The 23,778-nt window shown below is 35.6% G+C and overlaps 1 protein-coding gene across 7 annotated transcripts in view; it reads left to right on the top strand.

Moving 5' to 3' along the window:
- Nucleotides 1-23,778, top strand: part of DACH2 (dachshund family transcription factor 2) — a 632,920-nt gene that overhangs the window by 333,582 nt on the left and 275,560 nt on the right. For all 7 annotated transcript variants that reach the window (XM_037732724.1, XM_017512281.2, XM_037732723.1 and 4 more), the window contains exon 3: nucleotides 3,761-3,873. In XM_037732724.1, coding sequence (XP_037588652.1) covers nucleotides 3,761-3,873 — 113 coding nt within the window. The remainder of the gene's footprint in view (nucleotides 1-3,760; nucleotides 3,874-23,778) is intronic.

The raw sequence follows: 23,778 nt of genomic DNA, 5'->3' as shown, positions 1-23,778 counted from the left end.
TACCTTTACAGTGTACATGAGTGATATATTGGCAGAGCCATTTGGGTAGGAACTTTTAAAAAAAGGCCTGTTTTATTTTACAGACTACAAATAACCTTGTAATTAAACTGAAAACAAATAATCGCCAAGAAGCAATTATCATTTAATTAAAGAGTAATTGCATGGTTATTCGTGCCCTGTAAAATAAAGCATTACTGAGATCAGTAACGCAATCAACATCTTCGTTGAAACAGGATGCTACAATGATGGACCTTTCAACCTATGCTGATTAAATTGCCATCCAAATAAGTTACCTAGTTAAACCACCACATGTTATTTGCCTTGATTAATATGTGAATATCTGCCTGATGCTAATAAACCTCTTAAATATAAGAAGTATGGCCAGATCATCTATCAAGAAAGATTCTTCCCAAATTTTTACAGAGCTCTCCACAATCTTTCACTATGTTGTCAGGCTTGTGTTCCTTAAAATGAAATCCAGGAATGTCTTACAGAGAATTAGTAGGTCTAAGAATCAGAATAAATCTGTCTTAAATTTTTATGTAGATATATTGACTATAAAGCACGTTCACAAACTTTGTCTCAATTAATTTACTCTAGGGACCCAAGTCTTTGTTCCAAAATTAAAAAAAAGAAATCTGAATGTGATTTTTGATCACTGATAAATGTAAACAATTTTGGAAGCAGGTATCATACAACCATACTCATTAAAGGATCAATCAGAAATTTTAAATAACAGGGCAAACACACATCTTTATAACTAGACCACAAGCCCCTCAAAGGCAAAACCTGTTCTAGGTTCTCGCACTATATCAATGAAAAAGATCAAACCAAAACCCTTGCCCTTGTTGAGGTTACATTTTACCCCCCGTGTTGCTGATACCTAGCATTATACCACACACACGCTAAATGGGTACCTAGTGCATGTTTGTTTACTAGATGGCTGAATAAGTGACATTGTTACTGCATATGTGTGACTGCAGGGTCCTTTAGTCCTTAAGCAGATCTTGAAGCCTGTAGGGCTTTTAAGAGAATAAGACAGTGGCATCTATCCATAGCCTTCTTTACCCTTATACATAGTCAGATTTGAGTAGATCATATTATGAAGCTCCTACAGTTATTGTGGAGTTCAAGATTTTAAAAAATAATTATGTTATGATTAAATAATGAAACTGGCTCTCTGTTCTTGTGGTCAAAGAACAGCTCACACAACAGGTGAGTTGAGTTATTGAAGGAATATTTGGAAACTGTATCAACAGTGAAAGAATATTTCCTATGTATATTAATTAATTGACAATTAACGTTCTACTGGACCTTACTGTCTGTTGGAATCCATGAGAATTGCTTAGGATACAGTAACAAACAAAACCAGTCATGTATGCTGCCTTGATGTAGCTTATATTCTAGTTGGGGAGATTAGCTGAGCTATTAAATTAATTATTATTAATTAAATTAGCTGAGCTATATAATAAGTTTGACAATTTTATGGGGTTGTTTGCCTTGTGCCTTAACAATTTACCTTTACAGTGTACATGAGTGATATATTGGCAGAGCCATTCGGGTGGGAACTTTTAAAAAAGGCCTATTTTATTTTACAGACTACAAATAACTAGACCACAAGCTCCTCAAAGGCAAAACCTGTTCTAAATTCTCACAATATATCAGAATTATTCATACCACCAACATAAAATTATGAACTGAGATGAATGTTAGGATGGAGAATATGGCTGGAGTTCATAACATATGGAAATAGACAGTACAAAGCCATTTGTGAAATAAGCTGTGAAACCAATTTTTTTCAAATCTTCACATTTAAGGTAAAACCTCTAGACTAAGAGGCCTCTAATGCTTCCCAAGCGTGGGTCAGTCTGTTGAAAAAGCGTTGCTTCAGATAGTGAGAACTGACCAAAAAATTTGGAACAGACTAGTTAAACCTTGTAGCTTTCAAAGTGTACTTTTAACTGCTGGCAGTCATATGGCTCATCACATGGAAGTACAGCGAGCATCAGGCTGCTTAGTCCTGGAGGCAGCCTGTCTGAAAGTGTTCATGAGAATGGAGATAGCACTGAAATGTTTACAGTGGAAAAATACAAAGAGTAATCAGGTGTGTTTAAATAAAGTTAGTAGGCTTGAGTTCTGACAAATGGAAGGACACAATAAAACATTTAGACAGTATAGATTTGGTGAAGTTTATTCAATAAAACAATGTGCTTTTCTCTGATGCCTGGATATACTCTGATGAACATTTTTCAGTGATATTGGGATCCTTAAGGACATTCAAAGTAACTAGGATATTTCTGTTTTCAGCATTCCTTAAAAGAGTCAGAAAGCCATAAAATAGGGAAAAGGTAAACGGTAAAAACACTGAATTAAAGAAAATAAATTATGGCCCAGAATCAAGTAGAAAGGAGAGGAGAGTCCATTTATAAAATAGAAACATTAAATGAGAAAAACAGAATCTTTTGTGCTATATTGATATATAATATTGATGCGCAACGGAAGAAAATAACACTAGCGCAGTGTATGAAAAATGAACTAGGTAATGATACCTCCATGTAAGGTTGCTAGAAGTTGTTTTTTATTTAAAAGCAGAGTTTGTCTTACATTGATGGAGCATTTTGCTACTGCACAGTTGATAGAGTGAGGTTCAACTTAAATTTCTTTGTAAACTAAAAGTCATTTTGGGGTATGTTCTCTATTTGAACCTCATATATTTTTGCTGTTAAAGTTATTTAATATAGTATTTGCAATATTTTGTCAAAACTCATATCATTCAGCTTTGTGAAATGCATTTCTACTAAAAGGCAACAGCAATATCTTAGGCAACGTTAGAAAGTAATATTTCAAATATATTGGGTGACTTGAGAATAACTTGATCCTAATGTTCTATGACTTACAAGTCTGTCATGTAGTGACAGCTTTAAAATGATATTTTTGTACCCTAACTCTATTAGGGTACAAGATGGAGGCAACAGATACTGACTTTTTATTTCATTATTTTATGAATTAGCATTTGCAATTAGAATTTCTGAACTGCTCATGGGTGAAGAATGTACAAATGCAGTGGGTTAGGTGTTATAAGTTTAGCATCAACTCATTTGTTAAAAACACCAATCAATCTGAGAGAAAAGACACCCTAGATTGCAAAGGTGGCAGGTTTGTTAGTATAGCTACTCCAAGACAGAGCACTGCTGGTTATACAGCTGGGTTTAAAAAATATCTAGGAAAAAAAAAAAACCTACTGAGGGTGGTAATCCTTTCTTCCTCACGGGCTCCCAGCAGCTGTGGAAATGCTTAAAAACATCAGCTTCTAATCGACATCTCTCAGCTGTTTACCATTCACCTCTAGCATGCTGGGAAGAGACTTAATCACTTCACATTTTATATGATCTTAATTCTGTGAGTCACTGTCTCAGCTCTCAGAAGCACTTATTAATACTTCAGATCAAGTGTAGCTTTAAAGGCAGTGGTAACAGGATTTCTGACACAACAGGTGAGCTGCATTGCAAAGTGCTGGCCTGTAAATGGAATCTAAACTAAAACCGATCCCTTATGGGGCTAATGTTTGCCATAACTCTGTTGGGAAATTGAGAGGAAAGGAAAGAATTAGTCTCTTAGTAATCCACAAAAATAGTCTTTAATGGAAAATTCTACCACTTTTGGCAATTAAATAAGATTTAAAAAGTAAATGTTGCAAGTGATGGTATTCTCAGAAAGAGTACATTTTTAACCTTGTCTATATTTGTCTGTTTTTCAACAGTTCAAGACCTGGCAGGCCCCCTAAGCGTTCTTTGGGAGTGTTGCAGGAAAATGCTCGCCTTCTGCCCCATGCAGTCCCAGGCCTCTTATCGCCAGGACTTATCACTCCGACAGGTAATAAAATCCGTCTGATGATCAGCCATGTCTCTTGGTACTGCCAAGCATTTGAAATAAACCAATATTGATCTAAGTAGCTTGTCCTTCAGAGCTTTTCAAGCTCTATTAGAGGTTACATTATTGAATTTTTTGAGTGTTCATGAAAACAAGTTTTGTTACTTGAGCGACAAATCAAATGGAGGTGATTTAAAAAATTGTCATACTCTTGCAGAAAATCCCTTTCAAGGCCTTATTGTTTGTATGTCTGTATATGTTTGTGTGCTGGGGGCAGGAATGGAGGCACTGGCTCGAACAGCATCATCTCAAAGTCTCCCTCCCATAGGGTACAGCACTCCTGCATACTTAGACTTAGGTCTCAGTAATGTTCTTTTAGTTTCCAGGGGTTCTGGGCATCCATTTATGTTGTCCAAGTTAACTCTAGGTTAAAAAGTAAACCTACAATGCATCCTTGGTATAGGAGCCTTAGGATTAAAAAAGAAGGTGCAGGTGGTCATTGTCCTGGATTATGTCATAGTGCTTTGAATTGAGCACTGTGAAAAACTGGTAAAATTCCGGTGTCATAAATTAGCACTGAACTTTGTTGAGTCCCTAAAAAAAGTAGCTAAGCATATACAAAAACACTTAAAAATAAGTTCAATGTTTCTATAATTGAATCTTTAAAAATCATTAAAGCTATTATGTCATAGAAAGTGAATTTAATGACAATGAAATCTTTATATGTAATGATACGAACACTAATAAAGCATCTGTTGTGTTCTGGACACTCATTCCTAAGCATTGTAAAAATATATGAGTAGTGGTCCTTGCCACACTATAACTGGGGAGAACAGAACGTAAACTAGTAATTGCATTGAAGTGTGATAGAGGCCACAATACAAGTACATAAAAGGTGCTATGATATCCCATAAGTGGAAGCAGCTATATCAATTAGGTAAGTTGGGTAATGCTCAATTAGATGGAAACTTTGAAGCTGTATTTTGTAGGCTGAGCATTGGACAGACAGAGAATCAGAGGAAGAGCATTCCAGGCAGATAGAAGAGTACAGGTAGAAGAGGAGAGATTTAAGGTAGAAGGCTTATAGGTGATGTGGTTGGAATAGAAAGGGAGGGAAAAGCCAGCTTTTGAAACCAGTTTTTGATTTACCATGTTAAGCAGTTGAAGTTTTTCCTTGTAGGCCACGGGTTTCCAAAGTGTCTTTCAGGACTCCCCTTACTGGCTGACATGGAAGTGAGGAAGTACTTCCATGCTCCACACTTCTACCTCAGTTAGAATTTTATATGTTGTCCTTCACATATGATTTTGTTTTGTTTTTGAAGAAATTTCTATAGGTGAAAGGAGCTTCTGCTAAGGAACTGAGTAAATGTTCTGAAAAAAATTTCCTGGAGGGTAGATAGCGATGAAGGTAATGAAATGAAGGAATGTCAGTTGCTGCAGTTCAAAGGAGAAATACTGAGGCCTGAAGGCAAATTCAGCCGAATGGAGAAAAGGTTCTGAGTGCTTCAGTAATTAGAGTTAATCACACTAGGTAATTGATTAAATGTAGAGGGTAAGGTGGTAGTCTAGGATGATTCATGTCTAGCTTGGGTGATAGGCTGGATGATGGTATAATTAACTCAGATAGAAAACTTGAGAAGGCACTCAGGCTTTGAGGGGGAAGTTAATGAATTTTTTACTTTAAATATTTATAAACAAATTATGATATGAGAGTAGCCCTGCACATATAATGAAGATAGAAGGGATAACAGCATTGGAAATATATCTTGGTATTCTGTAAATGATCATCTATTTCTTGCCTCCTGAAATACATTCCTAGAACCTAAAAGGAGTACCATGTAAATAATAAAATCTGTGTCCTGGTTTTGTGGGAATGTACAGTTGAAAAAAGAAAAGGATTTTAAAAGTGCCTTGAAGCCAAATCATTTTGAGTAAACATTTGTAGGTTCTTTGTTGAGGAAAAGCTCCAATATATATTAAGTACCTTTTATGTACTAGCCATCGGTGCTAACTAGATGCTGAATCCTAGAGGCTAAATTAATGCCAGGCACTTTTCTAAGTGCTTTTCATATGTTACATTTAATCTTCATAGCAGCCTTATGGACAATGTCTTCATTTTTAAAGTAAACAATCTGTAGCTGAGTGAGTTTAAATTATTTACCTAAGATCACAAAGCAAGTGAGCTGAGTTTCTTTTTTAAATTTTATTTATTTTTGTCATACATATTTTTTCATCATCCAGGTATTAGACTCAGTACCCAACAGCAATCTTTTCTGCTCCTCTTCCTCCTGCCCCTTCTCAAGTAGATCCTAGTATCTGTTGTTTCTTTCCTTGTGTTTGTAAGTTATTATTTTTTAGCTCCCACTTATAAGTGATAATATGCGGTATTTGGTTTTCTATTCCTGCATTAGTTTGTTAAGGATAATAGTCTTCAGCTCCATCCATGTTCCTACAAAATACATGATCTCGTCGTTCTTTTTTATGGCTGCATAGTAGTCCATGGTATATATGTACCATATTTTCTTCATCCAATCTGTCATTGGTGGGTGGTTAGGTTGATTCTGTGTCTTTGCTATCATTAATAGCTCTGCAATGAACATTTATGTGCATGTTTCTTTATCATAGAATAATATTCTTCCTCAGGGTATATACCCAATAATAGAATTGTTGGGCAGTAGTTCTGCTTTTAACTGAGGAATTGCCATACTGCTTTTGACAATGGTTGAACTAATTGACACTCCCACAAACAGTGTATAAGTGTTTCCTTTTCTCTGCAAATTCATCAGCTTGTCACTTTTTGACTTTTTAGTAATAGCCATTCTGATTGGTGAGAGATAGTATTTCATCGTGGTTTTGATTTACCACAAATCTAATGATCACAAAATCTAATAATACCATAAAACGTAATGATCAGTGATATTTAGCTTTTCTTCATATGCTTGTTGGCTGCATGTATATCTCCATTTGAAAAGTGTCTGTTTATGTCCTTTGCCCACTTTTTAATGGGGTTGTTTGTTTTTCTCTGTTAATTTGTTTAAGTTTCTTACAGATGCTGGATACTATACCTTTGTCAGATGCATAGTTTGCAAATATTTTCTTCCATTTTGTAGATTGTCTGTTTACTCTGTTGATAGTTTCTTTTGCTCTGCAGAAGCCTTTAATTAGATCCCACTTGTCAATTTTTGCTTTGGTTGTGATTGCTTTTGGTGTCTTTGTCATCAAACCTTTGCCCATTCTTATGTCTAGAATAGTATTGCTAGAGTTGTCTTCCAGGGTTTTTATAATTTGGGGTTTTACATTTAAATCTTTAATCCATCTTGAGTTGACTTTTGTATATGTTATAAGTAAAGGGTCCAGTTTTAGTCTTCTGCATATGGCTAGCCAGTTATCTCAGTACCGTTGATTGACTAGAGAATCTTTCCCCTGTTGCTTGTCTTTGTCTGCTTTGTTGAAGATCAGATGGTCATAGCGTTATTTCTGGGTGCTTCATTGTGTTCCACTGGTCTGAATGCCTGATTTTGTATGAATACAACGCTGTTTTGATCACTGTAGTGATGTAGTGTGGTTTGAAGTTGGGTAACATGGTGCTTCCAGCTTTCTTCTTTTAGCTTAGGATTTCCTTGGCTGTTCTGGCTCTTTTTTGATTCTATATAAATTTTAAAATAGGTTTTTCTAGTTCTGTGAAAAAGTAGTTTGATAGGAATAGCATTAAATCTGTAAATTGCTTTGGGCAGCATGACCATTTTAGTGTTATTGGTTCTTCCTATCTATGAGCATGGGATGTTTTTCAGTTTGCTTATATCTTTTGATTTCTTTGAGTAGTGTTTTGTAATTCTCACCAGAGAGATTTTTCACCTCCCTGCTTAGATGTATTCCTAGGTGTTTTATTATTTTTGTGACAATTGTGAATGGGATTGCCTTTCTGATTTGGCTCTCAGTTTGGCTGTTATTGGTGTATAGGAATGCTTGTGAGTTCTGTATATTAGTTTTGTATCCTGCAACTTTTCTGAAGTCGTTTATCAGCTGGGACTATAGGGTTTTTTAGATACAGAATCATGTCCCCTGCAAACAGAGATATGTTGACTTTTTTTTTTCCTACTGGGACGCCCTTTATTTCTTTTACTTGACCCATTGCTCTGGCCAGGCTTCCAATAATATGCTGAATAGAGGTGTTCAGAAAGGCCATCTTTATCTTGTTCCAGTTTTCAAGAGGAATGCTTTCAGCCTTTGCCCATTCAGTATAATGTTGGCTGTGGGTTTATCATAGATGGCTCTTATTATTTTAAGATATGTTCCTTTAATGCCTAGTTTATTGAAAGTTTTTAACATGAAGGTGTGTTCAAGTTTATCAAAAACCTGTTCTGCATCCATTAAAATAACCAAGTGGTTTTTGTCTTTAGTTCTGTTTATGTGATGAATCACATCTGTTGATTTGAATATGTTGAACCAAACTTACATCCCCAGGATGAAGCTTACTTGATCTTGCTGAATTCAATTTGCAAGTGTTTTGTTCTGAAATTTTGCACTGATGTTCATGAAGGGTATTGGCCCTTCATGTTTTCTTTTTTTGTTGTATCTGTTCTAGGCTTTAGTATCAAGATGATGATGGCTCATAGAATGAGTTAGGGAGGATTCCCTCCTCTTTAATTTTCTGGAATAGTTTCAGTAGGAATGACACCAGCTCTTCTTTATACATCTGGTAAAATTCAGCTATGGATCCAACAGGTCCCAGGTTTGTTTTGGTTGGGAGGTTATTTATTACAGATTCAATTTTGAAGCATGTTATTCGTCTGTTCACAGAACCAATTTCTTCCTGGCTCAGTCTTGAGAGTGTACATATGTCCAGGAATTTATCCATCTCTTGTTGGTTTTTAAATTTTGTGTGTGTAGAGATGTTTGTAGTAGTTTCTGATGGGTGTTTCTATTTCTGTGGTGTCAGTAGTAAAATTCCCATCATGACTTCTAATTGCATATATATGGATCTTCTCTCTTTTTTCCTTATTGGTCTAGCTAGCGGACTATATGTTTTATTAATTATTAAAAAAAAAACCTCCTGGATTTGTTTATCTTTTAAAAGTATTTTTTTGTTGTTGTTGTTGTTTATCCATTACCTTCAGTTCAGCTCTCATTTTTTGTTATTTCCTATTTTCTGCTAGCCTTGGGCTTGATTTGTTACTGCATCTCTAATGATATCAGTTGTGAAGTTAGGTAATTAATTTGAGATCTCTCTAACTTTTTTTATGTTTATGTTTAGTGGTATGAAGTTTCCTCTTAGCACTGCCTTAGCTGTGTCCCAGAATATCTGGTATGTTGTGTCTTTGTTCTCTTCGTTTTCAAAGGACTTTTTGATTTCTTTCTGTAGTGAGAAGAATGTATATTCTGTTTTTTATGGGTGGAGAGTTATGTAAAGGTCTATCAGACCCATTTGGTCCAATGTTGAAATAAGGTCTTAAATATCTTTGTTCATTTTCTGCCTCAGTGATTTGCCTAATACTTTCAATGGAGGGTTGAAGTCTCCCACTACTATTGTGTGGGAATCTATGTCTCTTTGTAGGTCTCTAAGAACTTGTTTTATGAATCTGGATGCTCCTGTGTTGAATGCATACATGTTTAGTATAGTCACGTCTTCTTGTTGAATTGAACACTTTACCATTATGTAATGCTGTTTTTAAAAAATATTTATTGGTTGGAAATCTGTTTTGTCTGAAATTAAGATTGCAACTCCTGCTTTTTTCTGTTTTCCATTTGCTTGGTAGGTTTTTCTACATCCCTTTATTTTGAGCTTAGCATGTCATTAATTGTGAGATGGGTATCTTGACGACAGCATGCCTTTAGGTCTTGGCTTTTATTCAGCTTGCCACTACAAGCCTTTTACATGGGGCATTCAGCCCATTTACATTTAAGGTTAGTATTGGTATGTGTGGATTTGATCCTGTCATTGTGCTATTAGCTTGTTATTATGTAGACTCGTTTGTGTGGTTGCTTTAGGGTGACACTGGTCTGTGTGTTTAAGTGTGTTTTTGTATTAGCTGGCAGTGGTCTTCCCTCCCTTTGCTTAGTGCTCCTTTCAAGATCTTTTGTAAGACAGCTCTAGTGGTGAGGAATTCCTTCAACATTTTCTAATCTGAAAAGGATCTTATTTCTCCTTTATTTAGGAAGCTATGTTTGGCTGAATATGGAATTATTGTTTAAAAATGTTTTTCTTGAAGAATGTAGAATGTAGTCTCCCAATTTCTTCTGGCTTAAGGGGTTCCAGCTAAGAGGTCCGCTGTTAGGCTGATAGGGTTACCTTTGTAGGTGACCTGCTCTTTCTTTCTAGCTAACTTTACCATTCTTACTTTCATTTTGACCTTGGAAAATCTGCTGATTATATGCCTGGGGGATGATCTTGTGTAGAATCTTGCAGTAGTTCTCTGTATTTCCTGAATTTGACCATTGACCTCTCTAGCAAGTTTGAGGAAGTGTTCATGGATGACATTCTGAAATATGTTTTTCAAGTTACTCATACTGTCACACTCCTTGGATTGAATCTTTGCTTTACTTCTGGCAACTTGACTTTACCACCAAGTGAGCCATTGAGACAAAAATCCTCAGTTTTTAGTTCCTTGCTTGTGCTTAGGACAGGATTATAAAGCTAGACGAGACATTGAGTGAGGAAAGGCATGAGCACATTTGTTAAAGGTGCAGACAGTTAAAAAAATTAATCAAGGGAAGATGGAGGAATCTGCAGAGCTCTGTAGAAGTTCCTTTCTTTAGCTTATATAAATTTATGTTGTATGCCCAACAATATCTTACTTACCTACATTCAAATGTGTGGAGGAAAAGTAAAATTGTTGGTCTTTCAACTTCAAGCAGTTGCATGTAAAAACTGCCGGTGAAAAGGGTTAGAATTGCTTCAGGCATCATTCTCATCATTCTTAGACTTATTTCAGAATAGTTTTTCAATTTATATAGCTTGACATGTAAATCATCAAGGATGCAGTATAATATTAGGTGTGCCATATTGCTTTATTTGCATACTATAAAGATAAAATAGTCTATTTTTATCTGATTTTATTTTTTTCTGTAACTTGTATTTTTTGTTTTAATTTCAGACATTTATTTTCTTCTTGGTTATATTTTTCTGACATAAGGAAACCTGATATATTTAAACTCCACTAGTTCAAACTTTGTGATAATTCAGCCACTGTATATGCCAAAGTCTCTGGTATTAGTAAAAATATCTTATTTAGCAAATTAGATGTATGAACAATAAATATATGTGTGTATGAATCTGTGCACGAATGTAGTATTGTTAAAATATTTTGGGGTTATTTAGGTGCCTGAAATCACTTTAATAAGATCTGTTATACAAATAATCAACATGCTAATTAATACCAATTAATCTTTATTCACTAAGGTAGGCCCTTAGGATCTATTCTTGATAATATTGTCAGATATGCATTTAGATATTATATCTATATAACTATAGACACATATAGTATTGAAATAGATTTAGAGCAGTACATGCATTCATTCTTTCATTTAACATTTATTTATTGAACATCTGCTCTGAACCAAACAATATAAGAATACATTATAACACTAAAATAAAATTTATTCTGTGAGTTAGAGTTTTCCCAAATTTCACCTAACCTTTCCCTAGCTGTCCCAAAATGATGACATTAGACTGCATGTTGCCTTTATATATTTGAACTACTGATATTCTCATCTTATATATTTCTATCTCTATTTATATCATATAATCAATAGCTCAGTTCTTTGATAGCCCATTCTTATATAAGTATCCTATTTTCTAATATTTTCTGTAAAACCTTTTGGGATACACAGGGAGAAAAGAAGAGGGAATATTACATACATCCTTCTCTGTATCTCTGCAGAAGTGCTAATATCCCTGGACCACACTGACTGGATGGATTTGTTGTTTGTGCCTTTGAATTTCCCAAAAGATGATGGCTTCCCTTTCCTCAGCTTATGAAGCATTTCTAATAGACAGATGTGAAATCTGGCCTGAGAGAGATTTAAAGTGACAGCTTACAAGGAAGTAATAAAGTGCCTCAGAAGAAATTTCTGTAGTGTTCATTCCTTAAAAGATTCTTAAGCTGGTTTGTTTATTCTAGCTATATCATGGCAAAAAATTTTTTAAGACTGTCAGATGCCATTCAAGTCTTTGGGTAACTGAGCCCATGAAGATTCAGTTCAGCAATAGTACCTACAACACTCAACTCAGGATTAACAAATCCAGAAGTAGAATTATACCTAGTGTTGGCAGTGTGAATTCAATCTCATAGTATGATATAAGGCCAATTAGCTTCATTGCATAATTGAAATAAGTGTCTCTCTCTTTTAATGATGCATTTCAAATTTTCACTCATTTAGTTTGTATGCTAAGAAGTGGTCATAAAGAGATATCCTAGGACATTCTCAGTGGAAAAAAAAAAGATCAAGCCTTTATTCTAGAAAACATATTAACCTTTTTTATGGTGTTCTTAAAACAAATATATTTTTCCTTTTTTTTTTTTTTTTTTTTTTTTTTTTTTTGCAGTGAAAAAGAGTTTGACACAAGGACAGCCACACAGTAGATGAAGTTATTACTCAAATCAGTCACTAGAGGCTTGTAGGTTAGGGTTTTTTGGACAATTTGGTGGGCAGGGGACTAAAGAATGGATGCTGCTGATTGGTTGAGGAATAAAATCATAGGGGTGTGGAAAATGGTTCTTATGTGCTAAGCCTGCCTCTGGATAGGATGACAGGACAAGTTGAATTCTGCGTCACGGATCTGGTTGGAATCAGGCTGAAAAAAAATCTCAGAAAACCAACCTTAGATTCTACTACAGTGATGTTATTTATAGGAACAATTGGGGAAGTCACAAATCTTATGACTTCAGGCCATATGTCTTCTGAGCAGTATTGGGTTAGAAAAACTACACCTTGTAGTATAGTTTGAAGTCAGGTAACGTGATGCCTCTGACATTTTTCTTTTTGCTTAGGATTGACTTGGCTATGTGGGCTCTCTTTTGGTTCCATATGAAGTTTAAAGTGTTTTTTTCCAGTTCTGTGAAGAAGATCAATGGTAGCTTGATGGGGATGGCATTGAATCTATAAATTACTCTGGGGAGTATGGCCATTTTCACAATATTGATTCTTCCTAACCAGGAGAGGAATGTTTTTCCATCTGTTTGTTTCCTCTCTTATTTCCTTGAGCAGTGGTTTGTAGTTCTCCTTGAAGAGGTCCTTCACATCCTTTGTTAGTTGTACTCCTAGGTACTTTTTTCTCTTTGTAGCAAATGTGAATGGGAGTTTGCTCATGGTTTGGCTCTCTGTTTGTCTGTTATTGGTGTATAGGAATGCTTGTGATTTCTGCATATTGATTTTGTATCCTGAGACTTTGTTGAAGTTGCTTATCATCTTAAGGAGATTTTGTGCTGAGACGATGTGGTCTTCTAAATAGACAATCATGTCATCTGCAAATAGAGAAAATTTGACTTCCTCTTTTCCAAATTGAATATTCTTTATTTCTTTTTCTTGCCTGATTGCTCTGGCTAGAACTTCCAGTACTATATTGAATAGGAGTGGTGAGAGAGGGCATCCTTGTCTAGTGCCAGTTTTCAAAGGGAATGCTTCCAGTTTTTTTACCATTCAGTATGATATTGGCTGTGGGTTTGTCATAAATAGCTTTCATTATTTTGAGATACATTCCATTGACACCTAGTTTATTCAGAGTATGCAACAATCCTGCAAGATCTGCACATGTACCTCAGAACTTAAAGTACAAAAAAAAAAAAAAAAAAAAAAGAATAACGACACCTATATTTTATCAAGCCTCTCCAATAATCCCAATCTTGTTGCCTTACATTAGTTTTACAAAGGCTGTTTCATCCCCAGAACAGGGAGGGGACTAGTTTTAGGGAGGGACTAATATCATCCTTACTTCAAAGTTAAACTATAAATTCCTCCCAAATTTAGTTTAACCTGTGCCCAGGAATGACCAAGGACATCTTGGAGGTTAGAAGCAAGATGGAGTCAACTAAATCAGATTTTTTTTTACTGTCATAATTTTGCGAAGGCAATTTCAATTTCCCTCTTTCAGTTTCAGCGGTTTAAATCTCCATCTTTCAGTTTCAGCACACCTCTATCTGAGTTCTGAGCTAAGGAGACGGGAAAAAGCTGATGACTGCTGTAACTGCTTCCTGCTGACAGGGGGCATAGTTGGAGTCCGGATTGCTCCTAGGATGAGAGGAGTGAAAGCAGTTAAGCTGTTTTACCGTATCTAAAAACGTATCTTTTCCTAAGACTAGCTTTGGGTTTCTTAAGGGCAATATTGTAAAGTACACTTCATATCATATAAACAGTATATGGTGTTTTTTAATGTCATTGCATTTTCTTTATTTTTTGTGTGCTCACGAAGAACCATTGGCCTAATAAGAGCTAGATTTTGAATTACTAATATTTCTAATGGAGAGTTTAGACTGACATGCATTTGCAGATTCTTTACTAAAGAAAAGCTTAAATACATCAGCTTAATAATTAGAACTTTATTATATTAGCTGAACCTGGGTTTCCCAAACACAAATTTTTGTATTATTATGTCTGTCAGTGCTCTTTTTTCTATATGTAGCACATTTATTTTAACCTAAAAATGTCTCCCCTCAGTTTTTTAGGCTCCTGCCAATATTTGTCCTGCATGGCTGGCTCATAGGGCAGAACCCATTGCTTATTTCTGTAGGTGGAGAGGAGAAATTTAAGCCAATCTGTAAGATATTGGTGATGGTGATGGTGATGGTGATGATGTTGGTAATGATGATGATGACATGTGATAATAATCTCTATAGTGCTTTACAAAACATCCCCACATCTTTAATGTGTGTATATGTATATGCATGTAGCTCTATTTTATAAAGATATATTTTCAATTCTTTCTCATTTGATCCTCTCAGCAGTCTTGTGAGGTTAGCATCATTAGTGTTCCTGATTAACAAATGAGTTTACAAGAAGCTCAGTGACTTACCATAAATCTCAGAGACAATATAGATTACAGCCAGAATTTAAAAGGCTAGGTTTTTAAAATCTTATCATAAACACCATACTTTCCCAAATATGCTGAACTATTTCTGACAAAAACAAACAAACAAAAACCCTGGGTATTAAAAATCGAAGCTCTGAAACTTCAGGATCATATTGGAACCAATTAAGTTAAAGGTAAGAGATCAGATGTTTGGTGTTTCAGAAATAGGAAATCCCTGGAATAATCCATCTATTTGTCTGCTGTTGATCATAAAACTTCAATAAAATAAAACACTTCACTTCTTTTTTTTTTTTTTTTTTTTTTTATGGTAGTTTACAGTGTGGAACAGCTAGTAGAAAAACAGTTGACAATTATTGTTATTATTAGTTGTGGCTATAATTTTTCCTTCTAAGCAGTATGCACAATCTTCTGAATGACTACAACTTACTTTTTGTATAGAGAAAGGGAACAGTTATAAATTATTTCTTGTGACAATTCCTGAGTGAATTACTTTGATATATATGGCTAATGAATTAATATGATTAAGTTAATGAGAAATGCAAGTGTTGCCAAACTCCACTACTCTGACTGTAATGCTGCTCTACATTTGCAGTTTTAGCTTCCCCCTGTGTTGAGAGGATCACTGATGCCTACACACTGTCATTGTGATAAATGATGTATCCCACAGTGCCCTGCTTTCCATCTGGTCCATCCTCAAACCATCCCCAAATGAGAGATCTCTTACAAAAATTACATAGTCACAAGCCAAGTCTATTGGATTATAAAAAGACATTTCCATCTCTAGGGCCCATCCTTCAACCACATTTTCCCCATAATACACAAATTACACGAAATAAAATACACAACTTTTCACCTACTACTTGTGTTACTCTTTTAGTGTCTGCTCTTTTTTCTGGCATGCTTTTGTTTTCCAAGGCAGAAAGAGAACATTTACATAGCACAATAAAGCTTTGCATTGTATAATATGATTGACAAATGATAAGCTGCCTTGTCATTATTTTATTGACTAGAGTGGATGGTTGTACTAAAATAACACATTATACCAACACATGCAGTTTATCAAAAGATAAACACATTATTTTAGAATGTATACTTCTTAAGCAACGTACACTTTATCAATCATCCAAGGGATTCTGCAGAGCAAAATACAATGTCTTATCATTTCCTATTGAAGAATTAAAGACTAATAAAATTTAGCATCTACAAGCATCACCTACATATTGTGACCAAAACTAAGTAACAAAATGGACCCTTGGCACCAAGAACTCACATTTTAAAAATTGATAGACAATAAAGTAATCTGCCATTTTAATCAACCAAAGGCTGGGGAACAGGGATTGATTACTGTGGTTGTAGTGGTGAAAATGTTTTCTGTGATTTCTTTGCTCCCCTTCTTGCAGTTTATACACTGTAGCTCATGTTTTGAACAATTTTCAGTTTATGTTCAATGTAGGAGAAATTCTTGAGAGTTCTCAAAATGGTAGTTTTTAGTTACACATTCATTTTCTTCTTTAGCGTTGCAGGAAATTGCTTTTTCCTTCCAAAGGGTATCTTTTTTAGCTTTAAGCGTGATCCATATCAAAAAGCCAACTGTGTGAAAATAACAAAGTCATAAATAGTATGATTCAAACTTTTAGTTTGCAAATATTTGTTTTCTACATTAGACTGACTCTAGGCAAAACTGAAAAGTGGTTAAGACTTGGTTTAGGTCACCTTTCCACTTTTTCTATGCTCCTCTCTCCTGCTCCTTTAGTTCCTCTTCAAAATGTCAAGGTCCATGGTTATGTAAAAAGCCAAACTACTGATCCTCCCCAAATAATATGCCCTTCACTCTGGTCCTCAGTTTCTATTCCTCTTAGACTATAAACCTGTATTTAAGCAGAAATAGACACAAATTTATACTAAGTCATGATCAAACAAAGTATGACTTACTTTACTTCAAAAATGCACTTCGAGACAGAAGACAATATGTTGGTGAAATGTTTGAATTCAGGTGGGACATATTGCTGAAAATATATTTTGAAGACTGGTTACAGTAAGTGTTGGCAATGATATGAACAACCACACACAGCTGATGGGAAGGCAAAATGACACGCCTTTGGAAAACAGTTTTAAAGCTTGCTATACACATAAACATACACTCACCATACAACCCAGCAATTCCATTTCTATTTTTAATCAAGGTAAATCAAAACATATATCCACACAAAATATGTACATGAAGTCTTAAAGCAGTGTCATTCACAATAGCTAAAAACTGGGAAATAACCCCAGTATCTGAAAGAGTGAAATGTATAAACAAATTGTGATATATTCATACCATGGAATACTTACTGCTAAGCAATAAAAATGAATGAACTATTGATATATACAACAATTTGGAATCTCAATAAAATTATGCTAAGTGAAAGAAATCAGACAAAAAATAGTGCATTCTTTACATAATCTCTTTCTATAAAACGTTGGAAAATATGAACTACTATACAGTGAAAGAACACAGACCTGTGGCCTTTATTTATTTATTTATCTACTGAGATTGTTTTAGGACAAAAATATCTATTGACTGTTTTGTGAAAGATAACTAAAGTGAACAAGGGCATAGAAAAGCTTGCATATGAAGCATATTAGCCCATTCATGCATGTACTGAGTGATTAAAGACCTATGTACTAATTTACAAAATATGAAATAATATCTCAAAGATCATAGGAGGAAATTGGAGTAAGACTTGAAAATTTTTATAGGCCGAAAGGAAGAGGGAAATGTAGATTTTCTGTTTTAAAAGTTTGTCTCGATCATAGTTGATATGGTTTGGCTCTGTGTCCCCTCCCAGATCTCATCTCAAACTGTAATCCTCATGTGTTGAAGGAGGAGCCTGGTAGGAGATGACTGGATCCTGGGATAGATTTCTCCCTTGAATTTTCATGAGACCTGATGGTTTTACAGCATGGCACTTCCTTTCTCTCTCTCTCTCTCTCTTTCCTGTTGCCATGTAAGATGTGTCTTGCTTCTCCTTTGCCTTCTGCCATGATTGTAAGTTTCCTGAAGAGATTGTTTCAGGAAATTTCTCCCATCTGGAGTGGGAACATTTAACCCATGCCTGTACCCCCATCGTATCTTGGAAGTAGCTAACTTGTTTTGATTTTACAGTCTTATAGGTGAAAAGGACTTGCCTTGTCTCAGATGAGGCTTTGGATTTGGCCTTTAGAGTTAATGTTGGAATGAGTTAAGACTTTGGGGGACTGTTGGGAAGGCATGATTGGTTTTGCAATGTGAAAAGGAAATGAGATTTGAGAGGGGCCAGGGGTTCAATGGTATGCTTTGGCTCTGTGTTCCCAGCAAAGTGTCATCTGGAATTGTAATCCCCATGTGTAAGAGAAGGGACCTGGTGAGAATCATGGGGGCATATTTCTTCCTTGCTGTTCTCTCTCCCTCTCTCTGTCTCTCTCTCTTGCTCTCTCTCTCTCTCTGCCACCATGTAATATGTGCCTTCATTCTCCTTCACCTTTTCCCATGATTGTGTTTCTTGAGGCCTCCTCACCCATGCAGAGCTGTGAGTTAATTAAAGCTCCTTTCTTCAAAATTACCCAGTCTCAAGTAGTTCTTTATAGTAGTGTGAAAACAAACTAATACTCTAGTTCAAGTTATGTTAGAGATACTTATTGAGAGAATAAATTTATAGAGAGTGATTTATGTAACCTTAGGTATATTCATAATAAGCTCATTTCTTGCTGAAGATGACGTCTGTTGAAGTTTATCATCTCAATTTCCCAAATATCCTTCTTGAGTATCCTATTTGAGATAGAACCACACATTGTTCATTTCTAAAACGTTGTTTTAGAAATGCATAGCATTGTTTAAAAGAAATAACAATGTTTAAAATAAATAAGTAAAATAAAGTTCTCTGTTTCTGTTTGTTTCTATGGAAAGGCTAATGTGAACCATAATTTGCTTACCTTTTAGTTTTGTTCATTTGACTAGCAAGGGACAATATTGTAATAACTTACATTGTCTTATTTATTTATTTATTTACTTACTTATTTATTTATTGAGACAGTCTCACTCTGTTGTCCAGGCTACAAGGCAGTGGCACAGTCATACCTCATTGCAGCCTTGAACTCCTAGATTCAAGTGATCCTCCTAACTAAGCCTCTAAATTAGCTAGGACTGCTGGAATGTGACATCATGCATGGATAAATTTTTTTGTGTTGATTTGTAGAGGTTTAGACTCACTGTGTTGCCAAGCCTGGTCTCTGACTCCCCAGATTATTTTATATTTATTTTTTATTAATTATCTGTCCTTTGCGTGAAACTCTTCTATGACTTTTCATTGAAAGTAAAGTTAAAACTACTTAACACAGAGAAAGCGTTTTTCTGATATTTATTGTAACTTTCTGTTATCATCTCCCACAACTTCTTTAAATACCATGTGCTCTATAACCTCAATAGACTTCTCTCTGTTCTTCAGATATCTCATGCTGTTTCACACTTCCATGGCTTTTTGTATGTTCTTTTCTCTGGTTTGGACTATTTATAAAGGTAAGCAAAAGCTTATTATCAAATCATATTATCTTTTGACATAAGAGCTTCTGAGTTAGTATAGCAGAGTATTAATTACATATAATCATTTTTGTTCTCTTTAAAGCAAAAGTAAAATACTTGAATAGTGAGACCATTTTCCCCAATTTATTAGGAGTACCAAGTTCTTTCCGCAAAATAATTTAACCAGTGATTATCAACCACTAGTTACATTTTCTACTTTTACAATGTCTTTGGTGCCACTACTTCTGTGCAATTTTTTTAAAATCCAGAATGGCAGATTCAAGGAGGCCATATAAAACCTGTGATATCTCATGTGATATTTGTGGCTTGTCAAATTTATGCAAAAATAAGAATTTCTATGAAGACGTATCCTTTAATTTGTTTATCTGAAAAAGGCATTGCTAACCTTCTTAGACTCCTATTAGTTACTGCACATACTCTGCTACTCAGAAAGCTGGACTGATAACTTGAGACTGCTGAAAGTGCTCTGGAATATTTATTAATTTACTAGCAAATTTCCTATAGCTTGATTACATTCTATTTTAATTTATTAATTTGAAACTTTGGTCACTTGTCTTTGCAGTATTCCATGACGAAGTTAGGGAGAGCAGCTATAAAGCAAATCAAAATCAAAGATGGTGGGAGGTAAAGTGCCCCAAGTTCAAGCTTTGTCACAGTATGGTGACAGTTGTGTGGAGTTACAGGAAGGGAAGGAAGAAGTTAATTGGCCATTTGTATTTGTCTAGACAGAATGAAATGTAGCTTGTATGAACTATTTCTGTTCACAGAACAGAAAGCTGAAAAGTTTTTTCTGAATTGTATTACTTAGAAATTGGCAAATTATTTGAGAGTCATTATGTATTTTCTTCTGTTAATATCTACAATATCAGTTAAACAAAAAAAAATCTCTATGCACAAAAAACTCAACAGTTTGAAATTTAGCCCTACTGTCAGACCATTTTGGCTTGAGCTAAATCATGCATTAGACTACACTTGACTTTCTTTCTAGACTCAGAAATACATTTCTTCCTATTGCTGAACCTCCCCAGAGTGAACTAATATTGTCACTCATTTAGCCCTATAACTTCACTAAAATGCTTTCTTTTTTTAAATTCTTTATTTTCCCTCATAGATTTCATGCTTGTATGCTCTTGGCCTTATTATTGCATGTCTTTTTACTTTAGAATTGTATATTCTCTTAGTTTTCTCCTATGACCCATTTGCTATTCACTTCAATTTATGCCTTTTAAGTGGACTTTTAAGGAATTTAATATTTACATAATAGATTAAATTTATATTTTTCAAAATAGGCTTTAAATTTTAATTTATCTTATCAAATTTGCATTGATCATCAACTAAATTTAAAACAAAGTAACCTAGTTATCTGATCACAATGAAGAGATAGAAGGGACAGCCAATATATTGATGTTTCTTAATTAAGAGTTATGAAGAGCTCTCTTTGAAAACCATTGTTTAATTTTGTGTTTTTCAGGCAGATAGGGGTGAAAGTAATAATTTCATTTGTGCAATGTCTTCTTCATCCAACTCATCCATTTAGTATTTAGTCACTGTCTGTTACGTGCCTGAAAATGAGAATTTAAAATTGTATATTATACGATCATTGCCTTCAAAGAACTGGTCCTTCAGATTGGGAGAGTGTCTTAATATGCTTTGTGCTGCTGTAACAGAATACCTGAGACTGAGTAATATATAATCATAAACCAAAAGTAAAATTCTAAACCCCCCAACCAATTGAATAGACTCCTCTCTTGGCCATGCGTATCCCAAGGAAATCTGAAAAACTATTTCAGGCCATGATGGGAAGCAGGGGTCAGGATGCATTTCATTATACTTTCTTCCCTTTGCAGTTTAGACACAATGAACCCACATTAACATTAAACAGAGATCTTAAGACTGACAAAACAGACTGTAGCGATAAGATACCAACGTGCAACCTGACTCTGGTATAGTATCACATGACATGTAATGTTTCCTGAAGGGAATCACAGTATTTTATCTCAAAATATATTTCTTTGACATATTTTGAAATGGCTCTGCAAAGCTGTCTCTTATGGGGGAAATTTGTTCTCTGTAAAGAATCTCCTTCCATTACTATGTCTTTTCAAGAGAGTCTGACAAGAGGACATCCACTGTCTATTTTCTCTGGAGCCTGCTACTTGGAGGTTTCATCTACACGACAAAAGCCTTGGCCTCTACAACTCCCTTTACCTTAACTCAAGCTGAGGTAAGAAGAGTTCTTCAGGTGGAGCTCAACTCTTTTAACGAATTGTCAATCAGAAAATCTTTGAATCCACCTATGATCTGGAATTCTCCCACTTCAAGATGTTCTACCTTTTTGAGCCAAACCAATGTATACTTTATATGTATTGATTTATGTCTTCGCTTGTAGCATCTGTCTCCCTAAAATGCATACAACAAAGCTGTAACCAAACCACCTTGGGTGCATGTTCTCGGGACCACGTGAGGCTGTGGCAGAGGTCATTGTCCCTAATCTTGGCAAAAGAAACCTCTAAACAAATTTAGACTTGTCTCAGATACTTTTTGGTTTATATAATGAACAGAAATGTATTGGCTCAGAATTCTAGGTGTTGTGGGTGGTCTCACTCCCACAGATCTGCTGAGCATTGCTTTAGTGGAAGCTCTCTGTGGTGGTCCACCACTGTGACAAGTCTCTTCCTGAGTTCCCAAGATATCAGAGACATTCTTTGAAATCTGGGTGGAAAAAGCTATGTTCCAAATTCCTTGCATTCTGTGTGATTGCAGAATTGACACAATATGTAGGCTGCGAATGTTTATAGCTTTTACTATACAGAGTGGTGACTCAAGCCACCCTTGGACCCACTTGAGCTATGGTTGCGTGGCTTAAGAGTGTTGCAGTAAACTGTGATTAGCAGAGACTTGAGGTGACCCTAAGCAGGGATTCCCTAAGTCCCAAGGATGCCTCAGGTCTCTCTTGACATATTTCCTTCCTCTGGGCATCTGACAGGAAGGGGGCAACACCAGTAATTTCTAACGTGCTTTTGGGGTCATTTTCCCATTGTCCTGATGAATAACCTCTGACTTTGTTTTGTTTATACTAATCTTCTCATATAGTTTCTGGGCCACACTCCTGCTTTCCTCACCTGAAAATGCTGTTACTCTCAAACACAGGGCCAGACTGACAAAAAAACCTTCCAATCCATAAATTCCACTTTCTTTTAATTATAAATTCCATCTTTAAATCATTTCCTTCTTCTCAAATTTTACTATAATCAGTTAAAAGAAGCCACACAGCAACCTGAATGCTTTTTATTAGTAGTAGAGGTATACTTTAAGTTCTGGGGTACATGTACAGATCGTGGAGTATTGTTATATAGGTATACACGTGCCATGGTGGTTTGCTGCCTCCATCCCCTCTTCACCTACATTAGGTATTTCTCCTAATGTTATCACTCCCCAATCTCTCCAACCCCTGATATCCCTCCCCTAGCTCTCACCCCCCAACAGACCTCAGTGCTTGATGTTCCCCTCCCTGTATCCATGTGTTTTCATTGTTCAACACTCTCTTATGAGTGAGAACAAACAGTGTTTGGCTTCCTGTTCTTGTGTCGGTTTGCTAAGAATGATGGTTTCCAGCTTCATCCATGTCCCTGCAAAGTACAGGAACTCATCCTTTTTTATGGCCTCATAGTATTCCATGGTGTATATGTGCCACATTTTCTTTATCCAGTTTATCATTGATGGGAATTTGGGTTGGCTCCAAGTCTTTGCTCTTGTAAACAGTGCTGCAATGAACATACGTGTGCATGTGTCTTTATAATAGAATGATTTCTAATTATGTGGGTATATAACCAGTACTGGGATTGCTGGGTCAAATGGTATTTCTATTTCTAGGTCATTGAGGCATTGCCACACTGTCTTCCACAATGGTTGAACTAATTTTCACCCCCACCAACAGTGTAAAAGCATTCCTATTTCTTCACCTCCTCTCCAGCATCTGTTGTCTCCAGATGTATTTATTTTTATTTATTTTTTATTTTTATTGCATTTTAGGTTTTGGGGTACATGTGAAGAACATGCAAAATTGCTGCATAGGTACACACATGGCAGTGTGGTTTGCTGCCTTCATCCCCGTCACCTAAATCTGGCATTTCTCCCCATGCTATCTCTCCCCAACTCCCCACCCCCTGCTGTCCCTCCCCTATTTCACCCCGACAGGCCCCAGTGTGTGATGCTCCCCTTCCTGTGTCCATGTGTTCTCATTGTTCAACACCCACCTATGAGTGAGAATATGTGGTGTTTGATTTTCTGTTCTTGTGTCAGTTTGCTGAGAATGATGGTT

The sequence above is a fragment of the Cebus imitator genome, unplaced genomic scaffold, assembly GCF_001604975.1.
Source record: "Cebus imitator isolate Cc_AM_T3 unplaced genomic scaffold, Cebus_imitator-1.0 Scaffold468, whole genome shotgun sequence".
Lineage (NCBI taxonomy): Eukaryota > Metazoa > Chordata > Mammalia > Primates > Cebidae > Cebus > Cebus imitator.
The sequence above is the reverse complement of the archived record's forward strand: the minus strand, read 5'-3'. Positions and strand labels throughout refer to the sequence as shown.